The following is a 22479-nucleotide window of genomic DNA, read 5'->3' as shown; positions in this document are numbered from 1 at the left end:
GCCCGGATGCGGCAGCTCTTTTATTACACCGTAATAATGGGGAGGCGCCGTGTCGCCATGCACAGCTGTGCCATCTCACCATCTGGCGCCACACGTTCCTAGATACTGGCTGGGAATCAGGCACTCCAGTAACGCCGTTGCAGCCAGTTGCATAGCCCCAATGTATGATACAACCTCGCTAGTCGCTCATTCTTACAGTCTAGTCGCAAAGTCTAGACACGTAGCTACAGAAAAGGGTACGAATACAACGTGATGCAATCCGTGTGGATGGGAAGAACCGGTTGCATGACAGCGCGTGGTGGTAAGGAAACATAAGGTGCAGCAATGCCGTACGAGGGCCCTGCACAACACAGTCTTTACTCAATTAACACACGCATTCCCCGGCTCTTGCGTGAGCGTCAATCGCCATGCCCGTCTCACTGCGTACTGCGGTATTGCCAACATCAGCTTCCTCGGGGTGACTGGACACGCAGAAGCACACAGCTACGCAAACTTATGGTACCTATCTCGCGCAACCAGCAACTAGCTGACTGCTGACACGCCGCCAGCCTTGCAGCAAATGTACATCCAATTGTATTGTACAGAAGTAGCCGCCAGGAACAATAGGCTCTCGGACAGCATGTCTCTCCCTCCTTGCTCCGAACTTAGCCCATGCCCCGGGCTGAGCGTCATGCTCCGAACGAGCCGACGCGCCTTACAATCAGCCTGCAATCCTGCTGAGAAGCACCTGATTGCTGCAGACTGTTGTGTCTAGCCGCAAAAGTACAAAGTTGTATCACAGTATCAGCTCCACCCATTCCTCCTCACCACCCAGGCATCTTTCACTTCGCACCACCACCAGCCGCAGCGGTGGGTCCCGCCGGCTCCCCCTCCACCGCCTCCAGCTCCTCCTCACCCGCCGCCCCCACCAGCTGCCAGTCGCCGCTGCTCGCCGCGCTGCGGGGGCTGTCGGCGCCGCCGGCGCCTGCGCGTGCCCCGGCGCCGCCCTCGGAGGCCGAGGTCAACGGGATCATGGTCAGCGGCTCGCGCGGCGCAGTGGCACCGGTGCCGGGTGCTGTGGGGCCGAGCGATGAGCCCATCTCAGAGGAGGACATGGCCTCGATGAAGGCGCGGCTGTAGTCAAACGGAGCGCCTGCAGCATTGGGGCAAAGGCGGGAGCAGGGAATCAGGGATGCAGGCACGCGCAATCAGTCGTCGACAAGGGCAAATGGTGGGCGGGGCCAGTACCGAGCACGGGGTGGTGGTGTAAATACCAGCTCAAACTGAACCAAACCAAGTTACGGTAAACTCGCACAGCACAGGCAGAGACGTTAGTTGTAAGCGATAATACCTATGGGGGAAGGGAGAGGAGACAGAACGCAACGCCACACGTACCTGTGTAGGTGGACGAAGACATGGAGGGCGCGGCGGGCAGCGAGCTCGGCGGCGCTGGCGGCTCGGCCGCCAGCACAGCCACAGCCTCAGTCGCCGGCACCGCCGCCGCCACCTCCTGGTCTGGTGCCGCCGCCTCGGCCTCCGCCGCCGGCCCCGCGTGCGCCTCCTGCTGCACCTGCAGCAGCTGCGGCGGCGCCTCTGCCGGCTCCGACGCCGGCGCCTCGGCCGCCTCCTCCTCCGCCTCCGGCTCTGCCACCACCACCATCTCCGAGCCCTGCCCCGACTGCCCCACCGACCAGCCCTCCAGCCCCTCCTCCTCCTCCTCCTCCTGCCCCTGGCGCTCCAGGTCCTCGATGTCGGGTATCGCGCCCTCCGCCTCCGCCGCCGCCTCGGCCTCCTCACCAGCCTCCGCCACCGCCGCTTCCTCCGGCACCGCCTCCACTGCCTCCGACACCGCCCCCTCCGGCACCGCCGCCTCCGGCATTGCCGCCTCCGGCATTGCCGGCGGCGACGCGAACACGGAGTCGGCCATGGCCGCCGACAGCGCCGCCGACAGCTGCCGCATCTGCTCCTCGTGGCTCTCCACCTCCACGCCGCCGCCGCCGCCGCCCGCCGCGCCGCCGTACAGCGCCTCCAGCTCCGCCTCCAGCGCCGCGCCCAGCACATCCGACGCCGCCGCCATCGGCTGCGCGCACACGCGCTCGTCGTCGTCCGGGTCCGCATCCTCACCTCCGTACTGGTCCGCACCCGTGCCGGCAGCCGCCACGTCGTCCGGCGCCACCTGCGCCACCACCGCATCCTCCTCCTGCTCCACCTCAGGCAGCAGCAGGTCCACCTCAGCCGCCGCCGCCGCCGCCGCCGCTGCAACAGCTGACGCCGCCGCCGCCGCCGCCGCCTCCAGCTCATGCAGCTCGGGCGGCGGCGGCGGAGCCGCCTCCGCCTCCCGCTCCTCCCGCCGCTCCTCCCGCTGCTCCTCCTCCTCCATGTCTTCGTACACCTCCACCTCATCCAACAGCCCCGCCGCCGCGCCCGGCACCGCCGCCTCCGCGCCCGCCTGCGCCGCCGCCGCGCGCGCCGTCAGCTGCTCCAGCCTGGTCACGTACCCGTCCACGGCCGCCAGTGCCGCGCCGCGGAACTCGGCGCCGCGGGCCGAGGCGGCCAGGGCGGCGTTCATAGCGCCCAGGTACCTGGAGGGGGCCGAGCGGGCGAGCGAAACATGTGTCAGGTGGTAGGTATGGGGCAACCATATTGCAACAGTGCTGTGCTGTGTTGTGTCCGGGCCTGTGCAGTGTCATCACACGCAGTACGGCACACGAGGTCCGCCGAGCCCCCGACTGCAGCCGCAGGCGCAGCGTCAGACCGAGAGAGCCTGGGGATGAGAGCCACAGGCACCCAGCCTAGCCGCACAGCGGTACAGCGGCACAACGGCACAGCGGCACAGCAGCAGCTCCCACCTGTCGCCGTACTCGCGGATGCGCTCCCTGGCCGCCGCCAGCTGCGCCTCCACCAGCGCCGCCACGTAGGCGCCCAGGGCCGCCTCACTCGCACTCACGGCGCCGTCCACCAGGCCTGTGGGGCGCAGCATGGCGGCGTGGGTCGGGTTGGGTTGGGTTGGGTTGGGGGGGGGGGGGGAGGGGAGAGGGGGCTGCACGCGGGATGGGGGCTGTGCGCCTAGGATTGGAAGTACGCTAGCCAAGACATATACACACACGCGGCGTTTGGGTGGGTATCATTTCCGTTTCGTTATGCAACACACACCCAACACACACACACACACACACACACACACGCACATACACACGCGCAACACACACACACATACATGCAACATACAGGCCACAAGCCGCCGCCGCTCACCGATGAAGTGGTTGGCGATCTCGTCCGGCCTCAGGCAGTACACGGTGGCGCTGTAGGTCTCCACCACGGTGCGGGTGCGCGGCACGTCCACCCAGTAGCCGCCCCAGCGGCACAGGCTGGGCGGCCCCGCGGGCTGGCGGAACACGCGCTCGGTGGTGGTGCGGGTGCCCACCCGGATGTGCTTCTCGTTGGACTCGCGGATGCCTGCAGGCGTGCAGAGGGCGGGGGGTTGGTAGCTATTCATGGAGAACAGGGTGGGGGTCCAGCAGGCATAACAAGTAAGAGGGAGGGGCCTCAGGGCCTAGAGAGGGGTGGGGGTTCAGCGTCAGGGAGTTAGCTACCGCCTGACACTTTCCACATGATGAATGAGCTCCGTCCCCCTGTGCTGCACTCATCCCCCCCTCTTACCCGTGCTACACCCCCCCCCTCGTTGTTCTGGGTCTTGGTGTGTTCAGGGTTCAAGCAAACTAACCCCCCCACCTCGGCACTTCATACTTGTGATTAAATCACTCTGTTCCTTCTCACACGAACGGCTGCGCCGCCCCGCCCCCCCCCTGGTGTGCTGCGCCTCACCCCTCTCGATGAGCTCCGCCACGTCGCTGTGCAGCTCCTCGGCACTGGGCGGCCGCAGCCGGATGTCCGCCGGCGCCAGCCGCACCTCCAGGGCCTCACTCACCGCGCCCTCAACACGCCTGGCCGGTGGCAGGAGGGCGAGTGAGTGGGTGGGTGTGGGGATGGGGATGGGGATGTGTGGGGCAGGAGTACAGGCGGGCGCGGCATGCTGTTACATGAGGCTTGCATGGAGTCACTACCATCACCAGCACCCGGTGCTGTAGCCTTCATGTCGACGGCCCACCACCTCAGACGCATACACGCCGCCTCGCCGCCCCGGCCATCTCAAATCCCTCACGCACCCCCCCCCCACACACACACACAAATCCCGCCCCCGCCCCGTCGGGCTCGGGCATATACCCCACCCCCGCCGGCATGGGATGGGGCCCGCCCCGCCCCGCCCCACCCCATCCCAGCTCGCCCCCACCTGCTGAGTGCGGCCAGGTGTGTGTTGAGTGCGGACAGCAGCTCGGCGTGGCGGCTGGCGGCGCACGCCTCCAGCACACCCCAGAAGTCCGACACCTCGCCGTGGATCTGCGCGGGCGGGCGGGCGGCGTCGGGGGCAGGGTCTTGGCGATGATGCCGGGTCCTGCACACTGTGCGCTTGGGCATACACCACCCCGCACATGACCCCCGCCCCGCCCACACACACATACACACACATATATACGCACGCAGCTCTCGGGTGATTCGTTGTACACACACATCACATACACTGTCTTTGCGCAACGTTTTCCTTGTGCTTTTTAACGCACACACACACACACGCACACACACACACACCATCGCCCTGCCCACCTGGTTCATGAGGTCGTCGTGCAGGTCCAGCAGCAGCGCCGCCAGCTCGTCTCGGCTGCGGCTGCGGGCCTGCGGCACCAGCGCACTGGGGCCGGAGCCGGGCGGCAGGCTGCTGCTGGCGGCGGTGAACATGGACAGGCTGAGGGGGGGAGGAAGAGGAGACGAGGGAAGGTACATTCATGATTAGTTAAGTGGTAGACAGTAGAAGGGGGAAGGGAGAAGGGGGAAGGGATAAGAGGAGAGGGGCGGGAGGGGAGGCGAGGTTTTAACTGTGTGTGGTGAGCGTTCCACCAGGTGCAGCCCCTGGTGCTGCCGCTGCCGATCGAGGCTTCCCCTTCCTACCCAGACCCCGGTACCCGGCACCCACAATTTGTCGCGCACGCGGAACCAGCGTGTGGCGGGCGCCGAGGCGCGGGCGGGCGGCGGCGGCGCGTGTGTGTCCGTGTCCAGGGTCTGCACGATCTGTGTGAACAGCCGCCGCCGCAGCGTGTTGAGGTGCGACTTGATCTGCAGTGCGACCACACCAGCACGCGGCGGGGCTTCGTCAGTCAGTCATGCAACCTAGCAGGCACAACTGCCGTACCAGGCACCTCATTCCAGGCCTAAAGACCTAGCGTTATGGGTTGACTTTGTAACGCAAACAGCCATCTCGGCTATTCACGACATGCTCCGCCTTTCCAATCTCGCACCTCGCACCTCGCACCTCGCACCTCGCACACCAGCTCCTGGGTCCCCTCGCCCCGCCGGCTCACCTCTCCCACCACCTCGCTCTGCACGGCGTCGGCGCGGCCGCGCACCTCCTCGAAGGCCGCCGCCGCCTCGTCCAGCTCCCGCCGCAGCGCGCCCGCCTGCGCCTGCAGCACTGCCACGTTGCGCTGCAGGCAGCTGCGGCAGGCCAGAGCCACGTTGCGGACCTGGGGGCGGACGGGTGTGGGAGAGAGGCAGAGAGTGTGTGTGCGTGTGAGTGGGCGGGCAAGCCAGAGCCGCTGTAAGCGTGCAAGGGGTCAGCGTTGTTGATGTGTACAACGACATAGTCAAGTGACGAGTCCAAGAGACGCAGCTCCAATACGGCAACAACACCCGCACGCAAACCCCAAGCCGCCAGGCCGCATCCCATCCACCAGCCTGCCCAGCCCCGCCCCGCCGCGCCCAACCCCCCACCCAGCCCCCCACCCCGCCGCCGCCGCCGGCCCGCACCTGCCCCAGCAGCCGTGTGAGGTCGTCCGCTGTGGCCAGCAGCTTCACGGCGCCCGCGTGCGCCGCCAGGAACGACAGCACCCGCCCCTCCAGCTCGCACACGCCGCTGCCCTCCAGCAGGCACCCCGCGGCCGCCCGCACCGCCTCCGCGCTGGGGCCGGCGGCCACCGGGCCGCGGCCCATGCCGCCGCCGAAGCCGCCGCCAAAGGCTCCGAAGGCCAGGCGGTGGAAGCGCTTGAGGTCGTCGGGGCTGGCGCGGCCGGACAGCACCAGGCGGGCCAGCAGCGCGTTGCGGGCGGACAGCAGCAGCACCTGCGTGCAGCGGGGGGGGGAAGGGAGGGGTTGGATTCATGCTTAGTTGAGAAGAAGCGGAGTTGTAGCCCAGGCACATTGGTACAGCAGGCGCGTGGGGAGGGGAGGGGGTTGCATGGATGGAGATGATGAGAGAGGTGGAGCATCGGGCACAATGGGTTACTGGCAACGGCGAAATCCGCACCAGGAGCAACATCCGCACTGCCGGAGCAACATCCGCACTCCGACCCGCCCACCCACCTGGTCGGGGTGCAGACGGAACGCCGCCGCGCCGGCGTCGCTGCCGGCGCCGCCGCTGGTGCTGCGCTGCAGCAGCACATCCCCCGCCGCCTCGCCGCCACTGCCACTTCCACTGCCACCTCCCGCTCCTCCTCCGCCGCCGCCGGCTGCTCCTGCTGCTGCCCCGCCGCCCGCCGCCGCGCCGCCCAGCTGACGTGTGACCAGGTCCGCCACGTAGTCGCGCACCTGGTCCGGGTCCAGGCCCTCGCTGGTCTCACACGCGTCAACCTGCAAATTTGGGGGAGGGGGCGGGGGCAAGCGCGGCGGGCAGTGTGCGCGTGTGCCGGACGTGCACAAATGCGACCGACATGCGAGCGCGAACATGGCATAAACGCTATAAAAACCATAAAATCAAGGATGTGGCAACCGCACGATGTGGCAAACGCAGGAAAATGCATGAAAATGGTAAAATAGGACGCCTGCATCGCGGCGCAGCAATGTCGCTGTCCGACCTACACGGCGCCCCGGCACTTCCTCCTGCTCTCGGCCCGCGCCGCTGCGCCCCCCCCCTACCCCACCCACCTTGTTGACGATGAAGAACAGCCTGCTGCTGAGGCGCGCCACCAGCTGCGGGTTGATGGCCCTCAGGCGCCTGAACAGGCCCTCCTCCTCCGCCGTCTTGAGCTTGGTGTAGTCCAGCAGGTACAGCACACAGTCCACGCCCTCCAGCAGCCGCTCCACCTTGGGGGGGGGGGGGTGTGCGCGGGGGAGGGGTGTAAATACCAGCCCAAGCCAAACCGAATCCAATGCCTCACCCGGGGAAGGGAGCCGTTCATGTGGACGACGGAGTGTTTAAACAGGGGGGGTTAAAGCATTCATCCAAAACGGTTTGCATGAAACATGGTGGGAAGGGGCGGCGAGCAGGCCGGCGCAGCGTGGTGATTGCCCCCTCCTCATGCAAATGCAACTTTGCCTTTATAGCCTGCATGATCAGGTATTCACAAACAAACACGCACACGGCGCCCTGCTGTTCCCACCTGGTGCTTGAGCTGCTCCTCTCCGGCCTCGTTGGGCCCGGGCGTGTCCAGCAGGCACACGCGGCCCATCTCCGCGCCCCACCCCTCCAGCCCCATCAGCGGCGCCGTGATGTCCAGCACAGAAGACGAGGCGGGAGGACCCACCGGCCCCGCCGCCACCGCCACCCCCACCGCATCTCCACCGCCACCGCCACCCAACAGCTCCTCCAGACCCTCTGGCAGTAGCAGCTGCTGCTGCTGTTGCTGCTGCCCGCCACAGCTGCTGCTGCTGCTGCCGTCGCCGCTCAGGCCCAGGCCGGCTGACGGCCGCGGCGACAGCGGGCCGCTGCTGGTGCGGGCGGCGCTGTTGAGCTGCTGCAGCCGCGCCCGCACCGCCGCCTCGCCACGGACCACCGTGCCCTCACCGCTGCCGCGGCTCCGGCCGCGGCCGCCCCAACCACCGGTGCCGGTGCTGCCGCCGGCTCCGCCGGTCGAGGCGGAGGGCGGCGCCGCCATGCCCTCCCTCAGCGTGGGCTCCTTGGCTGCCGGGTCGTGCCGGATGCGGGTGATGCGCGCCGTCTCCGGCACGTTGTTCATGGGCAGCACGTGCATGCCCATCAGCGAGTTGAGCAGCGTGGATTTGCCTGTGGGTGCGGGGTTGCGGGTGTGGGCGGGTGTGGGAGTGATGGGGCGAGGTTATGGGATGGTGGCAGGGAACTGGTGGGGCGCTGCCGCGAAGGGTATTGGAGCCGAGCCGCCGCTTTTGGGAAAGGGCAGGTACATCGTAATCACGCGTGGCGTTGTGCAGATAGAAGGAAGAACTGAGACAGTAAAAACTGAAGGTATGAGACAATCATTCTCGGCGTCTCGACGGTGGGCGGGTGAGGGCCCCTGCGCGCAGCTGCCGGCGCCTCCTTCCGAGGGGCGTGCGGGTTTTGCTCCTCCGCTCCGCAAACGCGCCGAACAGACCAGGCGCGCCGCCTTGCCACCTACCCGACTTGGTAAGAGCCAGCACTGCAACTGATAGCGCGGACTCGTCGTGGCGCCGTTTGAGCTCATAGTAGCCCTGCCAAAACCTGCGCGCACCGCGAGGAAAAGACGGGTCACGGGCCCTGTCCACGGCGGCAAAAAGGCCAGCTCCCTCGCCGGCTGGGCACCGGATTTGCAGCAAAAACTAATATGGATTTGTAGGACTCACTTGGAGACCTGGGCATCTATAACTCGCCGGGCGTCCTCGGCCTCTGCATCTGAGTCGGGCGTCTCTGCACTCGTAAGGTCTGCCAGCAGGCCGCCCACATCCGCAAGCAGCTTATCTATGGCCTCCCTTGCAGCCACATAGCCCGAAGCCATCGCGGCAGCCTGCCACGCTTGCGGAGCAGAACCCTTACGACGTTGTTGGGCCCGAGCGTTCAGTCGGAGGCCTCCAGAGTCGCTGAGTATTGGACTGCCAGCACCAGATGCTCACGCTGCTGCAGCCAAGTGAGCCCGCGAGAGCTCCTGCGACAAGAAGCTCCTGCGACAAGAAGCGCTTCTCGACGCTGGTTTGGTTTGGCGGAGGTTGGTGCTTTTCTATGGGGTGCGACACTGCGTGCTCTGCCTAGCGCGATGAGTAAGTAGACTATCCGCAGCACAGCTGCTTGCGGGGATACGCCATTGAAGACACCCTTAAGGGGAAAAGTTGATTGCAAGTCAGCCCCAATCGGCGAGCGCTGGGTATAGCGCCACTCAAAACTTTTACCGTCGTGTAAGTTAAACCAACCTGCTAAACTATTACAAACTGTCCAAAGACTCAGCAAGCGTGGAGGGACCCGCGTCCCAAATAGAATTTGAGCACCCAACTGTGCTCACATAGTCTCTGGCTTGCCTCTGCTACCATATAACGCTGTAAATAGTCAGCTGAAGATAGAAGCAGACCTCGGAGGCGACACTCTACTCCTCAAGTCAACAAATTTTTGAGTCACCTCTCTGTTCGCTTCAGCTACCTGCTTGCCTATCATTGGCGTAGCAGCTATGTTACGAGCTGCTTGCAGGGCCGCTGGCCTGCCTGCACGCGGCTGAGACTGGGCACGGAGCTAGCCCACAAGCAGCGGGGCGCAGACACGCTCGGCCGCGGCCACTGCAGCCAGCCAGGATGATGCGCATGCCAAATGCGGACCAAGTCCGCGAGATCATGGGGGCAGTGAACCCCAACTCCACCGTGGAGCGCAAGGTGCGGCGCTGCAGGGGCGGGGTCACGGCACGGAGGAGAAGGAAGGGGCTTCGGCACGGTTGCGGCTACCCGCGGCTACGCGCTCACTCTCGCCCCATCCTCTCGGTGACACGCCCTCTTCCATACACGCCTTTCCACCCCTTCCACATATGTATTGAACCGCTCCACCCCTCCCTCGCCCTGCCTCTCACCGCAGGCCGCCAACAAGGCTGCCAAAGCCAACTATGCGGCGGAGCTGCAGGCGCAGATGCGGGCCAACGAGGAGGCCAAGCAGCGCGACCGCGCGGAGCGCATGGGGCTCAACCGCGCCCCCTCATACAACAACCAGGGCATGCCGCCGCCAGGGCCCATGGGCGGCATGGGTGGCGGCGGGCCGCCCTCGCCGGGCGGCGGGGGCGGCATGGGCGGGGGCGGGGGCAGCTTCGGCATGCAGCCACAGTCCTTCGGCGGGCCGCCGCCGCAGCAGCAGTTTGGTGGGCTGCAGCCGCCATACGGCCCACCCATCCAGGCGTGGGGTCCGCCGCCACCGCCGCCCTACCAGCCACCCCAATACCAGGGTGGGCCGCCACCTTTCCAGCCGCCGCCCTTCCAGCCGCCGGGCGGCTCCTTCGGCATGCCGGGCTCCCCCGGCCACTCCCCTCCGCCCAACATGTTCGGCGGCCCCCCCGGCGGCGGCTACGGCCCACCGCCGCCCAACTATGGGCCACCACCTCCCAATTACCAGAACAACTTCGGCGGCCCGCCACCGCAACAGCAACAACAGCAGCAGCAGCAGCAGCAGATGCCGCTGCTGCCCGGCCCCATCCCGCCTCCGGGGGCACCCGGCGCCAACACCATGATGCGCATGGAGCAGCAGGCCAAGAAGGCCAACTACGCGGCAGAGCTGCAGGCGCAGATGCGGGCCAACGAGGAGCGCAAGGCGGCGGAGAAGGCGGCGCGCATGCACGAGGACATGCGCAAGGACGCGGAAATGGCGGCCTACGCCGCGCGCGGCGGCGGCTTCGGCGGCGGCGGCCGCGGCGGCGGCGGCGCGCCCCACCGTGACGCCGCCGGCAACATCGTGGCGGACCTGGCGCAGATGCACCGCATGGGCGGCGGGCCGGGCGGGCCGCCGCCGCCGGGCATGAACATGGGCATGAACATGGGCATGGGCGGCGGCGGCGGCGGCATGATGAACGGAGGCGGTCCTATGGGCGGCATGGGGGGCATGGGCATGGGCGGCCCGCCCATGATGGGCATGGGCGGCGGGCCCATGGGTGGCATGGGGATGGGCGGCCCGATGAGCCCAGGCGGCGGCGGCGGCATGGGCGGGCCGCCGGGCGGGCCCATGGGCGGCCCGGCCGGCTTCATGGGCGGCCCCGGCGGCCCCATGGAGGGCGGCCCCGGCGCACCCATGCCCAACTTCCGCTTCCGCAGCGACAACGCCTACCTCACGCCCAACGAGCTCAACAGCAAGCAGCAGCAGGCGCGCGAGCTGCAAGAGGCGCTGGAGCGGCAGATCCAGGTGGGCGGCAAGGGGGGGGGGGGTGGCGGGAGGGACTGAGAGGGGCTGGGCCTGCAGGTGGAAAGGAGGGGGATGCAGTCGGCGCCATGTATGGTGATGGTGGTGTTCAGTTGGTTGCACCGTGCCGGGCCTGATGCCCCTGTCTGTATGCCCGGGTAAAGGCGTGCTTTCAACACCTTAAAACATCCGCCGCCTGTGGGGATCATCGTCTTTGATGCACACAGGAGAAGAAGATGGCCAAGGAGATGGAGAAGCAGCGCGAGCTTGCGGAGATTGCCCGCGAGGAGGCGCGGCTGCGGGCCGACAACGCGGCGCTGTCGGCACAGCAGGCGGCGGAGGCCGGCGGCGACAAGGGCGGCAAGGACGTGGTGGTGGATGCCTGGGAGAAGGCGCGACTGGAGGCGGAGGAGGCCAAGGCCAAGAAGTTCGCAGCCAAGCGGGGCGGCGGCGCCGCCGCCGCGTCGCCTGGAGCAGGCGGCGGTGGCGGCTGGGGTGAGGGCCCGCCGTTCGGCCCGCCGGGCGGCGAAGGCGGTGGGGGGCCGCCAGGACCGCCGCCGGGGCCACCGCCGCCGCCGCCGGGGCAAGATGAGTTCTTTGGGCAGTTGGCCGCAGCGGTGGGCGCACAGCCGCCACCGCCGCAGCAGCATATGGGCGGCGGCCGGCCCGGGACGCCGCTGGTTGCGGAGAAGGTGCGGCAGGTGGCGGCGGCCGAGCTGGCGCAGGTGAAGCAGGAGCTGGCGGCGGAGGCGGCGCAGCTGCGGGAGGTGGTGGCGGCGCAGGGGCAGACGGTGGCGGCGCTCAAGAGCCACGCGGACCGCATGGAGGCGGAGGCGGAGCGCGCCAAGGAGCAGGTGGCGGCGATGCGCATCAACATGATCCGCCGCTCCGTGGAGGAGCCGGAGCACATCCTGCGCGTCATGGCGGACTACGACAGGTGAGGGCTGTGCGCACGTGCGCCACTGGCTGTACGCCCTCGACTACGGGTTGTCAAGTCAGAAGGGAGGCGGCAAATTTCCCCACACGGCAGCCTGCGCACGAGCCGTTCTAGCCACGCGGCGAGCTGTGTTGCATCATCTGTCAACCAGGCCTCACCCGCTGCGCCCATCCCTCCCCCGCCCCTCCTCCTTCCACCCCATGCAGGCCGGTGCCGGTGGTTCCCGGCGCGCCCTCGCTGATGGACATCGGTCTGGACCTGCCGCCCACCGGCGCCGCGCTGCGCCGCTCCGCCGCGCCGCCGCCCGTGTACGACATGGGCGCCGTCGTGCCGCTGCACGCCAACCACACCGCACTCATGATGGACAACGCCGCCGCCTCCGCCATAAACGCCAACGCCGCCGCCGGCGCGGCCAGCGGCGTGGGCGTCACGGCGGGCGGCGGCGGCGCGCGGCCGCCCACCATGGGCCTGCGCACAGTCAACCCGCTGGAGGCGTCCATGGCGGCGGAGAGCGTGTTCATCTACCCCAACGGCCGCGAGATGGGCCGCTACGTCAACGCGGCGGCGGCGGGCGCGGGTGGCGGCGGCGGCGCTGCAGGTGGCGGCGGGGGCGCGATGGGCGGGCGCATGACGCCGCCGGGGCTTGGGCTGTCGCAGGGCGCGCCGCCCGGCGGTGTGCCCACGAGGAACACGTCGCAGGCGCTGGAGACGGGACCGGTGCCGCGGACGCCGCCGGGGCTGGGGCTGCAGTCGTCCGCGCTGGGCGCGGCCGTGCTCGGCGGCCCTGCTGCCGCCGGCGGCGGGCTGCACCGGCAGCTGTCCGCCAACGCGCGGCTGCGCGGCGCCGCCGCCGCCACGCCTGTCGACGTGGACCTGGTGATGCACCGCAACCAGGACAAGTTGGCCATGCTGAAGAACATGACGGACCTGGCGGCGGGCGCCAGTGCCGGCGCCAGCATCGAGGCGCTGGACGACTTCCTGGCGCGCTACGCCTCGCAGCGGCCCGGGCTGCCGGAGCGCACCGTCACGCCCGTGCTGCGCATCCACACGCCGCAGGTGGAGACCATCACGCACGGAGCGGCGGCGCCGCCCGCAGCGGCGGTGGCAGCGCCGGGCGCCGGCGGCGCCTCCGGCTCGCCGGCTGCGCCGGTGCCGTTGTACTCCTCTCGCGCCAACTCGGTGGGGCCGCTGCCTATGGGCGGCGGCCGGGTGCTGTCGGCAGGGTCGGGCCCCAGCAGGCCCGGCGGCTCGACGGCAGGCAGCCAGCCGGGCACGCCGGGCTCCTCGGGTGCGGCGGCGGCCGCCGGGCTGCAGCGGCGCAACTCCTTCACGGGTGACCGCACTCTGCAGGAGGGCGTGCTGTCGCAGCTGCAGACGCCGCCGCGCTCGCCGGCGCCGGGGCCCACGGGTGCGCCAGGCTCCGCCGGTGTCGGCAGCCATGGCGGCGTCGGCGGCTCGCGGCCTGTGTCGGGCCTCCGAGCCGCGAGCCCGCTGGCGGGTCGGCCGCCCATCATGCCCAACACGCGCTACAGCAACAACGGTAGTACCCTAGGCTCCGCCAACGGCGGCTCGCGGCCGGGCTCGAGCCTGGTCGCACAGGCCGCGGCCAAATCGCCGGCGGTACCCGGGCCGCCGGGCTCCGCCTCCGCCGCCGGCACGCCGCCGCGCTCGGCACTGGGACACAACGTGATTGAGCACGGCGGCAGCTTCACGGACGGCGCGAGTGAGTGGCCCAGCTACAACCCTTCCCGGGCTGCCACGCAACACGGCCCGCGCCCCGGCGCGGATGGCGCTGCTGTGGCGGCGTCACAGCTGCTGTCGCGCTCCCGCTCCATGTCCGCAGCGAGTGAGGGGCTCGGCTCCCGGCCACCGTCGGTGCCGCCGCTGCCTGAGGACAGTCTTGATGCGGAGATGCGCAAGGGGCTGGGCTCGAGGCCGGGCACAGGGCAGTCAGGCATTGCGGCGGCGGCGGCGGCGGCACAGGGGCCGCACGGGGCCGGGGGCTCGAGGCCAGCATCTGGCCAGTCGGCGTTGGCGGCGGCATCGGCGTTCCCGCGCTCGCCCATTCTGGCGGGGCGGTTAAACCGCATCGGCAGCGCCGGTGGGCGACCCGACATCACTGGCTCGCCCTCGCACGTTGTAAGCTGAGCGGGCGGTGTCAGGAGTAGAGCAATGACAACTGCTGCATTCAGCTTGGGCTTGAAGCGTGCGTGTGTAAATGCGTGCGTGACACATTAATTTGGCGCGTCAGGGAGACAGGACTGCATGGCCAACTAGGCGGTGTCGTGAGGGAACATGGTCCGGTCATGCCTAGTGTACGTATGTACTCGCGCGTGTTATTAAAGACGTGACCGGGTTGAATGACAGAGTGAGAATATGCTGTGGTGCCGAGACGGCACAGCGTAACGGACAACCACATCCATCGCGCGCAGACACAACATTGTGCACGTGACGTTAGTTCGGGCCTCAAGAGGCGGGTCAGGTGTGCGGCGTCTACAACAACAGCACGCAATGCGTGTGCGGGCGACATGACGGGACGTGTGGCTGACTGGCTGTGCATTGCGGTGCCGTGGAGCAGCTGAGGAGCGCAGCGTGTTTTTGTCTCGGAGCAACCTGATACTCAATTGACATCTTCATCCGTTTGCGATCTAGCGTTACACGTTGTAACATGTGTTTGCGTGGCTGAGCGCCTACGCCTTGACGTTCTCGTCCACGTATCGCCAGCATCCTTATGTGCAATCATAACAGCGCCAGCGCCCCCAAGATGCTCCACAACACCGTACGTTCCTCAGACAGCATTACCAAGAATTGCCGCCGAACAACACACTTCAGTATACCAGTTTACTAAGCGACCGTTGTACACTCTTGCTACCGCTGCAAGCACGCAGCCCCACTCTCGCTCTCTCCAGCCTGAGACGCCCCACCCTTGCACGCACGCTCCCAACCCTCCTCCGCGCCATCTCACCGGTTCACCACCGTTACTTCTACTACCACCGCCACAGACGCGTCCCCTTCTTTACGTCCCTTACTTCCCGCCGCCCTGGCGGTAGTAGTTGACCACGTCTGCGGGGAACAGCTTGTTGATGGCCTCCAGGTAGGCCCGCCCCTTGCCACACAGCCGCCCCTCCAGCTCCTGCAGCCGCATCAGCCCACCGCTGGTCACGAACTGCTGCCGCGCCTTGGGGTCCTTGGCCAGAAGCGGCTCGCAGCGCCGGAGCACGTGCTTCAGAATGGCGGGCGGGGTGCCTGCAGAGCGGGGCAGAGAGGTCGGAGCATGGGTTTGGGCAGGGCTGAGGCGAAAGCAGTTAAGGCAGTAAGGGTATCAAGGTTACATCATCCTGAACACACGGCGTAAACAGCGTTAATGCGGCCCAGGATCCCAAGTCAACACGCCTGTGTGTCCTAGCCCTCCACAGTCCACACTGAATGGCTGCGCTGCGCGCCACTCACTGTCCATGACCAGGGGCTCCAGCGGCGCGGTGGTGGCGCAGTTGCGGATGAGCGACTTGAGCGCGGCCTTGCAGCGGCCGAAGATGGCGGCGTCGGGGCTGTCCGGCGACCCCGCCGCGCCGTCCGCAGAGGCCACGTAGCCGTCCAGCACTGCCGTCAGGGCGCCCTGCGATGCGTCAACAGCCCGGAGGCAACGCAAAGATGAGCTCCGACGAAAATGATGCGCTGTGCAACCGCACCAGCCTGGGTATCAAACACTGAATCGCCATCTGCTAACGTAGCCGCACCTGTGCTATGAGTGGCATGGTGGTCTCGTCGCCGTGCTGCGACATCTGCTCCAGCGCCCACGCCGCCGCTGCCGGCACGGGCACGTTGGTCACGCCCGCACTGGCGCCGCCGGCCGCCGTTGACTTCATCGTCAGCAGCTTGGTGCCGCCGCCGCTCTTGCCCGTGGCGCCCAGCGCCCCTCCCCCCGCATCCGCACCCCCCGCCCCGCCTCTCCTCAGCGCCGCCACCACCTCTGCGCCCACGCCGGCGTCAACCACCGCCTTGGCCGTGACGGGGCTGTAGCTGGCCAGCGTGCCGCCCAGCGTCACGCCCGTGCTACAGCCCTCGCCGCCGTCCTTCTCCATCGCCAGGTACTTGGCCAGCGCCGCCGGGCAGCCGCCGGAGCACACCTCCGCCGCCAGCGGCGGCGTCTTGCGGCCCAGCTGCAGCAGGAGCGCGGCGGCTGCGCGCCGCACCTTGGGCACCATCTTGTCGGCCAGGTGGCCCACGGTGGGCCCCACCAGGCCGGTGGCGGACACCTGAGAGGCCAGCTCCTCGCTGTGTGAGGCGATGTGCGCCAGGCAGTTGATGGCGGCGGCGCGTAGGTCGGGCGGCGTGCTGCCGCCGCGCACCAGCAGCGACACCGGCGGCAGCGCGTTGGCCCTGAGGGGTTGGGGGAGTAGGGGAGAGGGTTGGTTTGCGGCGTGCGGGTGTGGAGGTGTGCGTGCTAGCAGCGCCTTGGCGTGCCCTCAGACGAGGCTGGCGATGGAAGCAGCATGGTGAGCACTCGTGGCTTCCTCCAGCACACACACCGCTGTCCCTGTCGGCCCCCCGCACCACCCACTTGATGACCGCCGCCGCCATTTCCGAGCTGTATCGCGCCGTGGTGGCCAGTGTGTGCACCACCGCCTTGCACAGCGAGTGCGGCGAGTCCTGCACGGCGGGACACACAGGGCGAGAGTTGCTTTGAGCATTTTGGCAACCACATCACCTGCGAACCCTCTTCGTATACAATCCACCTCCATGCTACCGCTCCGGGCCGCCTGCGCCTGAATCCATGCCTTCCACTCCCTGCCCTCAACTTCCTGCCTCGTGCCCCAGTCCTAGATCCCCGCCTCCGCCCCACCCCTCTGCCCTCACCGCCGCCGACAGCATGGCCACCAGCGTGCTGAGCAGTGCCTCGTCCGCGATAAGGCGCGCGTGGTCGCCGTGCGAGCCAATGAGCGAGTTCAGGTTCTTCACCGCCGCCTCCTTCACGGCGGGCGTGCCCACACGCAGCTGCGTCAGGATGCCCGGCATGGCACCTGCGGAGGTCCCGGCCAGAGGGGCGGATCAGTCAAGGCGCTTCACGCAGGCAATCGCCGCAACGTGTTTTCTGGGCTCCCGTTCGCGGGTCTGCACCTGATGCCGCCTGCACCCCACCTTGATATCCCTACACGCCCCGCCACGCCCCCCCCATCAGCCAGCGCGCCCGCCTCACCCGCCTCCAGCACCCTCCGCGCAAAGTCCACGCTGCTGCCCGCCACCGCCGCCAGCACCATGTTGGCTCCCGCCTGCACCGGAGAGCTCTCGTGGCTCATGGACAGCACTACGCTGTCCAGCACGCCGCACGACACCACCGCCTGGCTCAGCAGCGGGTCACAGCCCGCCAGCTTGGACAGACTCGACAGCGCTGAGGCCTGGATGCCTGGGGGCAGGACGAAGGCGACAGGCTTCAAGGACTGCCGGCGTCAGCCGGGCGGGAAGGAGCCCCAGAGAGGAAGGCTCTAACAGCGGCGCTCCCGCCCCGCGCCCCTGGTCCTGGCCCCTGCCGCACCTGGCACTGGGTCCTGAGCCAGCGGACAACACAACGTGGCTAGCACGTCCTTCTTCATCAGCGCCTCCAGCATCACATTCTGGTCGTCCAGGCGTTCGAGAAAGCCCTGTGGGGTACACCGCCGGTGGCGGGGCCGTCGGGGTCGGTAGGCTGGGGGCCACACTAGGGGGCCCATACCGCGGCCCTCGACAGGTGTATTTGCACCCCCTTTGGCGAGGGCTTACACAAGCGCGTTGGACGGGTTCCCGCAGCTTGCAGGTCGCTGCATGCGCCCCGCGGCATGTTGTTCTGCCTGGTTCCTCTCGCCTCAACTCACCGCTAAGACATTCACAAATGTGTTTCGCGCAACCTGGAACGCCGTAAACGCCTGGTCGACTTGCTTTAGCGTCCCCGCGACCTCAGCGACTGCTGTTAGTTTTGCAGTCGCTGTTGGCATTCTTAACTGTCCAGCTGTGCAGCCAGTTTCTCAGTGATAAGACAAAGAGAAGAAAGCGGCTCAGCGGTATGCAAATAGAATCAATGTTTGTCCAATGAAAGAAGTTTGTCTTGATGTCACTCGATAGACTTGCTGTGTGTACACTTGTATGTGGTTTGAGCTGGGTGTCACTCCTAATATGATGCGTCGGCAGGCTTGCCGGCAGCGTGTCAAGTTGCCGCCTGCCCCCACCCCACCCAACCCACCCCACAATCATCGTCCTTGATGCTGGTCATGCCGCCGGATCCGGACGCTGCTACATCACCTTCGATGCTCAGTGCTTTCCTGCCGGAAGGCTCGCTATCAGCCTATCACGCACGAACGCCCATCCCGCTCCCCCAGATGTTCCCCAGATACGGTAATCCATGGCGCAGACAATGGTTAGAAGGCATCTCAAGTTGTCATCCATGGCAAGATCCATGGTGCTTTTGATTGGTTCACGCGCTCCACAGACACAAGAGGAGATCTTTCTCTCAACGCTGGGCCAACACCACGTCATCACGAAGCCCAATCGCAATAAACAAGCATCTATGAGCAACTCCTGTGCAGGCATGCGAAGCACATGCATCCGCAGTCTTCCTACTTGCGCGCAGCGCCAGACTAGTCAAGCTCCTCCGGTCCTCCAAAAAGCGGTGAACACACGGCCATGAAAAATGCAGCTTCGCAGCCGAACTTTCACACCGGCGTAACTTTAACACCTTTCATACCTGTTGCCGCGACTCCAACGTCCCGATTCCACTACCACGCAGGTGAACCTTACGGCACAGCGCCCCGTCTTGCAGCATCTGCGCGGCACGGATGCAAGCCGAGGGCTCTCTGCCTCTCTCCAGTGGCACCGGTGCAAGCTACTGGCCGCAATGCATCCACGCGGCCTAAGCCGATGTGACTGCCAGCCACTGGAAGCATCCTAGTGCCTTTGCAGGCAACCATGTCCTCCAAACACACACGGCCGCTCATACATGGAGCCACCTCTATGCACATGCTTTCGGTTGAGTTTTTAATTATGTACGGCCGGAGGGCCTAGCATGAAGCTCCAGCTCGTGTGCCCTCATATCTCCATTACGGTACAACGAGCAGAGATTGCAAGTGCACATAGAAAGCACGCAAACGACCAGGGCTGACAGGGTGAGAGTGGAAGCAGCCAATCAGGCAGGCGGGTGTCGTTTGAAAACCAGCATCAGTCCTACATCAATGCGGTGCGAATATAGTGAATAAACATATGGTTTGGGTCAAGTCACCCTGTCTATGGCATATGCATACACGCAACAATAAAGACACAAGTAGCAAGCACTGCGTTTTTGGTGGTCCGCTGGCCTGCGGGCGCATTCTACGATGCAATCGGTGTACTTCATGCCGCAGGCTGCGCCGCCGCGGCCGCGTGGGGCGCCTTCACTTCTGCTGCAGCCGCCGACACGGAAGCCGTGGGCGTCGTCGGCGTCGGCACCGCTGCCCCGGCTGCTGCCGCCGGTCCTGCCGGCGCCGGTGCCGGTGCTGCTGCTGGCGCACCCGGTGCTGCTGCCGCGCCCGGGGCCGCGGCCGCCGGTGCAGCCGTGTTGGCGGCGTTCCCGTTGGCCCCCGCCGGGCTGGCCGCAGGGCTGGCGGAGGGGCTGGCAGAGCCGGCCCGTGCCGCCGCTCGCTCCAGCGCCCGCTTGTGCGCCTCATCAATGGCGTGGTAGTCGCCCTGACCGCCTAGGTCCGTGGGGAGCAGCTGCAGCGCAGGTGATGTGATGTGGGGGCGGGTATGATGGCTGAAAATTCCAGGCAAGCAAGTCATGCCGTCATGCAGTTGCGCCGCCCAAGCCCCTGCCCTCCTCCCTCCAACCGCCCCAAGCCCCAGCCCCAGCCGCCGGCGCGCTGCTGTGCAGTCTGCTGTCACCCCACCAGCTCCCGCACGTCCATGGACCTGGTAGGCTGGCACCCGGCCACTCACGTGCAGGTCGAACACCTTTTCGAAGTCGTCGTGCGCGTTCTTGGCGTACACGAAGTTGATCTTGGTCTTGGTGACCGGGTCCACCTGCAGGTCGTCAAGGCCAGGCAGGCAGGTGGCAGGTTACTTGCAAGCACAATGTTGTCAATGTGCAACAGCAACCTGTGCGAGCGAAGGCGTGAAAGCCTGCTCCCTAATCTGTGTTTGGGCGTGCGCCCAACCGCTGTTGTACCGGGGCGCGCCACCACCCCAGCAGCCGCAGTATCGGCTCCGGGTCCCGGTGCCAGCCGCTGCGGCCATATGCCCCAGCTGCTGCCTCCCCCCGCCCCGGACTCACGAAGGGGCTGACGGCCCGCCAGAGGGCGTAGAAGGCCACGGGCGCCTCGTACAGGAACAGCCGGCCCAGCCGCTCTGGGTCTGGGGCGCGAAGGCGCGAGGGCGAGGGCAAGCGCGAGCGAGTAAGCGGGCGAGAGACATAGACACAGACGGCGCCTGAGTGGGAGTGGGGATGGGAGGGACGAGGCGCAGGGCAGTGCCGGACATGCCCGCGGCAGTGGCACCCACCAGCCGGACCTGCCTCCAGGCAACCCCACAGCCCAGTCAGCCCGCCCTGACCCCTCCGACCCCGCCGCCCACCCCTCGCGCAAGAGGCCACGCGGCCTCCCCCCCTTCCTCCGCCGCCCGCCCGCTTCTGTCTCACAGTGGTTCTGCAGCAGCTCGAACATGACCTGCAGCGCCGTCAGGTCCATGTTCTTCAGCGACAGGTCTGCAGGTGCAGGCAGGCGAGTGCAGAGGAAGGCGGGGCGGAAGACGGGGGAGTGAAGCGAGTGGCGGCAGCACCGGGCGGTGCGGCTTCTACTGCCGGTCGTGCGAGAAGCCACAGGGCGCCTCACCACATGCCACTCCCACACTCCTCCCAGCCGACTGCGCGCCATACCCCAGCCGTCCCTGCCTAAGGCCCTCCCGCCCCCGCTCACTGCGCAGGTCGAACACGCCCGTCAGCTTGCCGTCCCACTCCTCATGCGAGTTGCCGATGGCGCAGGCCGTGTCCAGCGCGTACGTGCAGAACGCCAGCGCGTCCTCCTTGGTCTCAAACTTGCGGTGCCGGCTGCCCACCCCCAGCACGATGGGCCGCCCCGTCTTGTCCAGGCCTTGAAGGAACACCTGCGCACGTGTGCCCCCGGGTGCGGGTGCGGGTGCGGGTACGTGCTGGGCCTCTGTGCGGGCTGTTGGGCAGCCCCGCCTACTGCCCTGCCCTCTGCCGTGTCCTGTGGCCCACTGCGCCCTGCCAGACAGCACTTGCACTTGCACTTGCACTGCCCTGCGCTGCTCGTGCAATGCGTGAGCCTCCTCCCAGCCACAGATCAACAAACTGCTGATACACTGCCGGCAAACGCACACTCCGCCCCGGCCCCTGCCGCCGACCCCAGCCCCTGGCTCTGGGCCCCGGTCGCCGACCCCAGCCCCTGGCTCTGGGCCCACGTCTGGGCCCCGACCCGCACCTTCTTGTGCGCCAGGTTGACCTGCACGCCGTGGTGCGACTCATCAACCGGCCGCCCCGCGCCGCGCCGCCAAGCCACGTGCTTCTCCAGCATGGCCGCCGCAGCCTGTGGGTGTAGGCAGGCGAGTGTGGGCAGGCGGGTGAAGGGAGATCACGGCTGGTTAGTTGATGGAGGATGTGGGGGTGGCGGGGTCCGTGGGTGAAGTGGGTTACGGTCTACACCCTATGCCGTAGCGGTTCGCGACGAAAAGCGCGGCAGGAAGGGACTCAGGCAACGGGGAATCGCACGCGCGCGCAAGCGGACGGGATCAAGGCCAAATGACGGCGATACTCCAGGTTGCAGCGGCCCACAGGCTGCGAGGCTGCGGCAGCGGCACCATCTGTGCAAGGCCAGGCCAGGCTCGGGGCCGCCAGGCGTGCCACGCCGAACCCGTGTGACGCACTAGACCGGTATTGGACGTCAGGACGCAAGCAACTTGGACGCAAGGTACTGGGTTAAAATACGACTATGAGTTTGTTGGATTCTGTTGTCGGCATTCGGGCCTGGCGTGCGGCGTCGGGGGGCGGGGACATGGCATCAACGATTGCTGTCATTACGCGCGCTTGACACGCCATACCCAGGCATACCAGCTTTAAAGGTGCCTTCTCTCTATATGAATAGCAACAGTAATGGTCAACAGCAAATAACCGCCCGCGCCCACACACAGAAACTTCCTGCTCACCTTCACGTCGCCTTTCCGAGCTGTAAGCCACCTTGAAAGCAGCTTTGTAGTCAATCCCTCTTCTAGCGCGTCCACTAGGACTTGCTGGGCATCCGGGTGAACAGAAAGGACGTGCTCCTTCAGAAGCTGCACGTCGTGTTCGTTCGGAACATACGGAGGGTGCGGTGACATCTTTATACAGGTCTAGTTGCGGGCAGTCGAGCAAGCACGCCAGTCGCTCAGCTTTTCTTGGAAGTGTGGGCAACCCCCAAGTTCACGTTAGATACAGCAGGAATTACGAGAAAGAGTA

The 22479-nt window shown here is 67.0% G+C and overlaps 4 protein-coding genes across 4 annotated transcripts; 1 reads left to right on the top strand and 3 right to left on the bottom strand.

The window, feature by feature from the left end:
* Window positions 1–11: 11 nt before the first annotated feature.
* Window positions 12–9028, bottom strand: CHLRE_12g522250v5 (uncharacterized protein). The gene is made up of 15 exons (XM_043068396.1): window positions 8584–9028; window positions 8379–8461; window positions 7407–8029; window positions 6952–7110; window positions 6391–6657; window positions 5839–6150; window positions 5394–5555; window positions 5009–5148; window positions 4642–4780; window positions 4271–4377; window positions 3805–3923; window positions 3232–3435; window positions 2829–2943; window positions 1375–2561; window positions 12–1132 (listed from the first exon to the last, which is right to left on the bottom strand). The coding sequence occupies exons 1-15, from the start codon at window positions 8733–8735 to the stop codon at window positions 822–824; spliced, it is 4080 nt and encodes a 1359-aa protein (XP_042918491.1). The 5' UTR covers window positions 8736–9028; the 3' UTR covers window positions 12–821.
* A 130-nt stretch (window positions 9029–9158) lies between these two features.
* On the top strand, window positions 9159–14664 carry CHLRE_12g522200v5 (uncharacterized protein). Its single transcript, XM_043068395.1, has 4 exons — window positions 9159–9594; window positions 9791–11098; window positions 11323–12032; window positions 12239–14664. The coding sequence occupies exons 1-4, from the start codon at window positions 9517–9519 to the stop codon at window positions 14178–14180; spliced, it is 4038 nt and encodes a 1345-aa protein (XP_042918490.1). The 5' UTR covers window positions 9159–9516; the 3' UTR covers window positions 14181–14664.
* Window positions 14665–14674: 10 nt separating this feature from the next.
* On the bottom strand, window positions 14675–18175 carry CHLRE_12g522150v5 (uncharacterized protein). Its single transcript, XM_001696993.3, has 8 exons — window positions 17882–18175; window positions 17566–17671; window positions 17230–17436; window positions 16890–17053; window positions 16594–16682; window positions 15770–16412; window positions 15483–15648; window positions 14675–15278 (listed from the first exon to the last, which is right to left on the bottom strand). Exons 1-8 carry the CDS (start codon window positions 17999–18001, stop codon window positions 15058–15060), a joined length of 1716 nt encoding a protein of 571 aa, XP_001697045.2. The 5' UTR covers window positions 18002–18175; the 3' UTR covers window positions 14675–15057.
* Window positions 18176–18407: 232 nt separating this feature from the next.
* CHLRE_12g522100v5 (uncharacterized protein) lies at window positions 18408–22468 on the bottom strand. Its single transcript, XM_001696994.2, has 7 exons — window positions 22191–22468; window positions 21470–21574; window positions 20945–21131; window positions 20668–20733; window positions 20305–20384; window positions 19971–20054; window positions 18408–19748 (listed from the first exon to the last, which is right to left on the bottom strand). Exons 1-7 carry the CDS (start codon window positions 22359–22361, stop codon window positions 19389–19391), a joined length of 1053 nt encoding a protein of 350 aa, XP_001697046.1. The 5' UTR covers window positions 22362–22468; the 3' UTR covers window positions 18408–19388.
* Between the last annotated feature and the right edge of the window lie 11 nt (window positions 22469–22479).

This window comes from Chlamydomonas reinhardtii, chromosome 12, assembly GCF_000002595.2.
Source record: "Chlamydomonas reinhardtii strain CC-503 cw92 mt+ chromosome 12, whole genome shotgun sequence".
In the NCBI taxonomy this organism is placed as follows: domain Eukaryota; kingdom Viridiplantae; phylum Chlorophyta; class Chlorophyceae; order Chlamydomonadales; family Chlamydomonadaceae; genus Chlamydomonas; species Chlamydomonas reinhardtii.
This window is presented reverse-complemented; position numbering and strand designations above follow the sequence as displayed.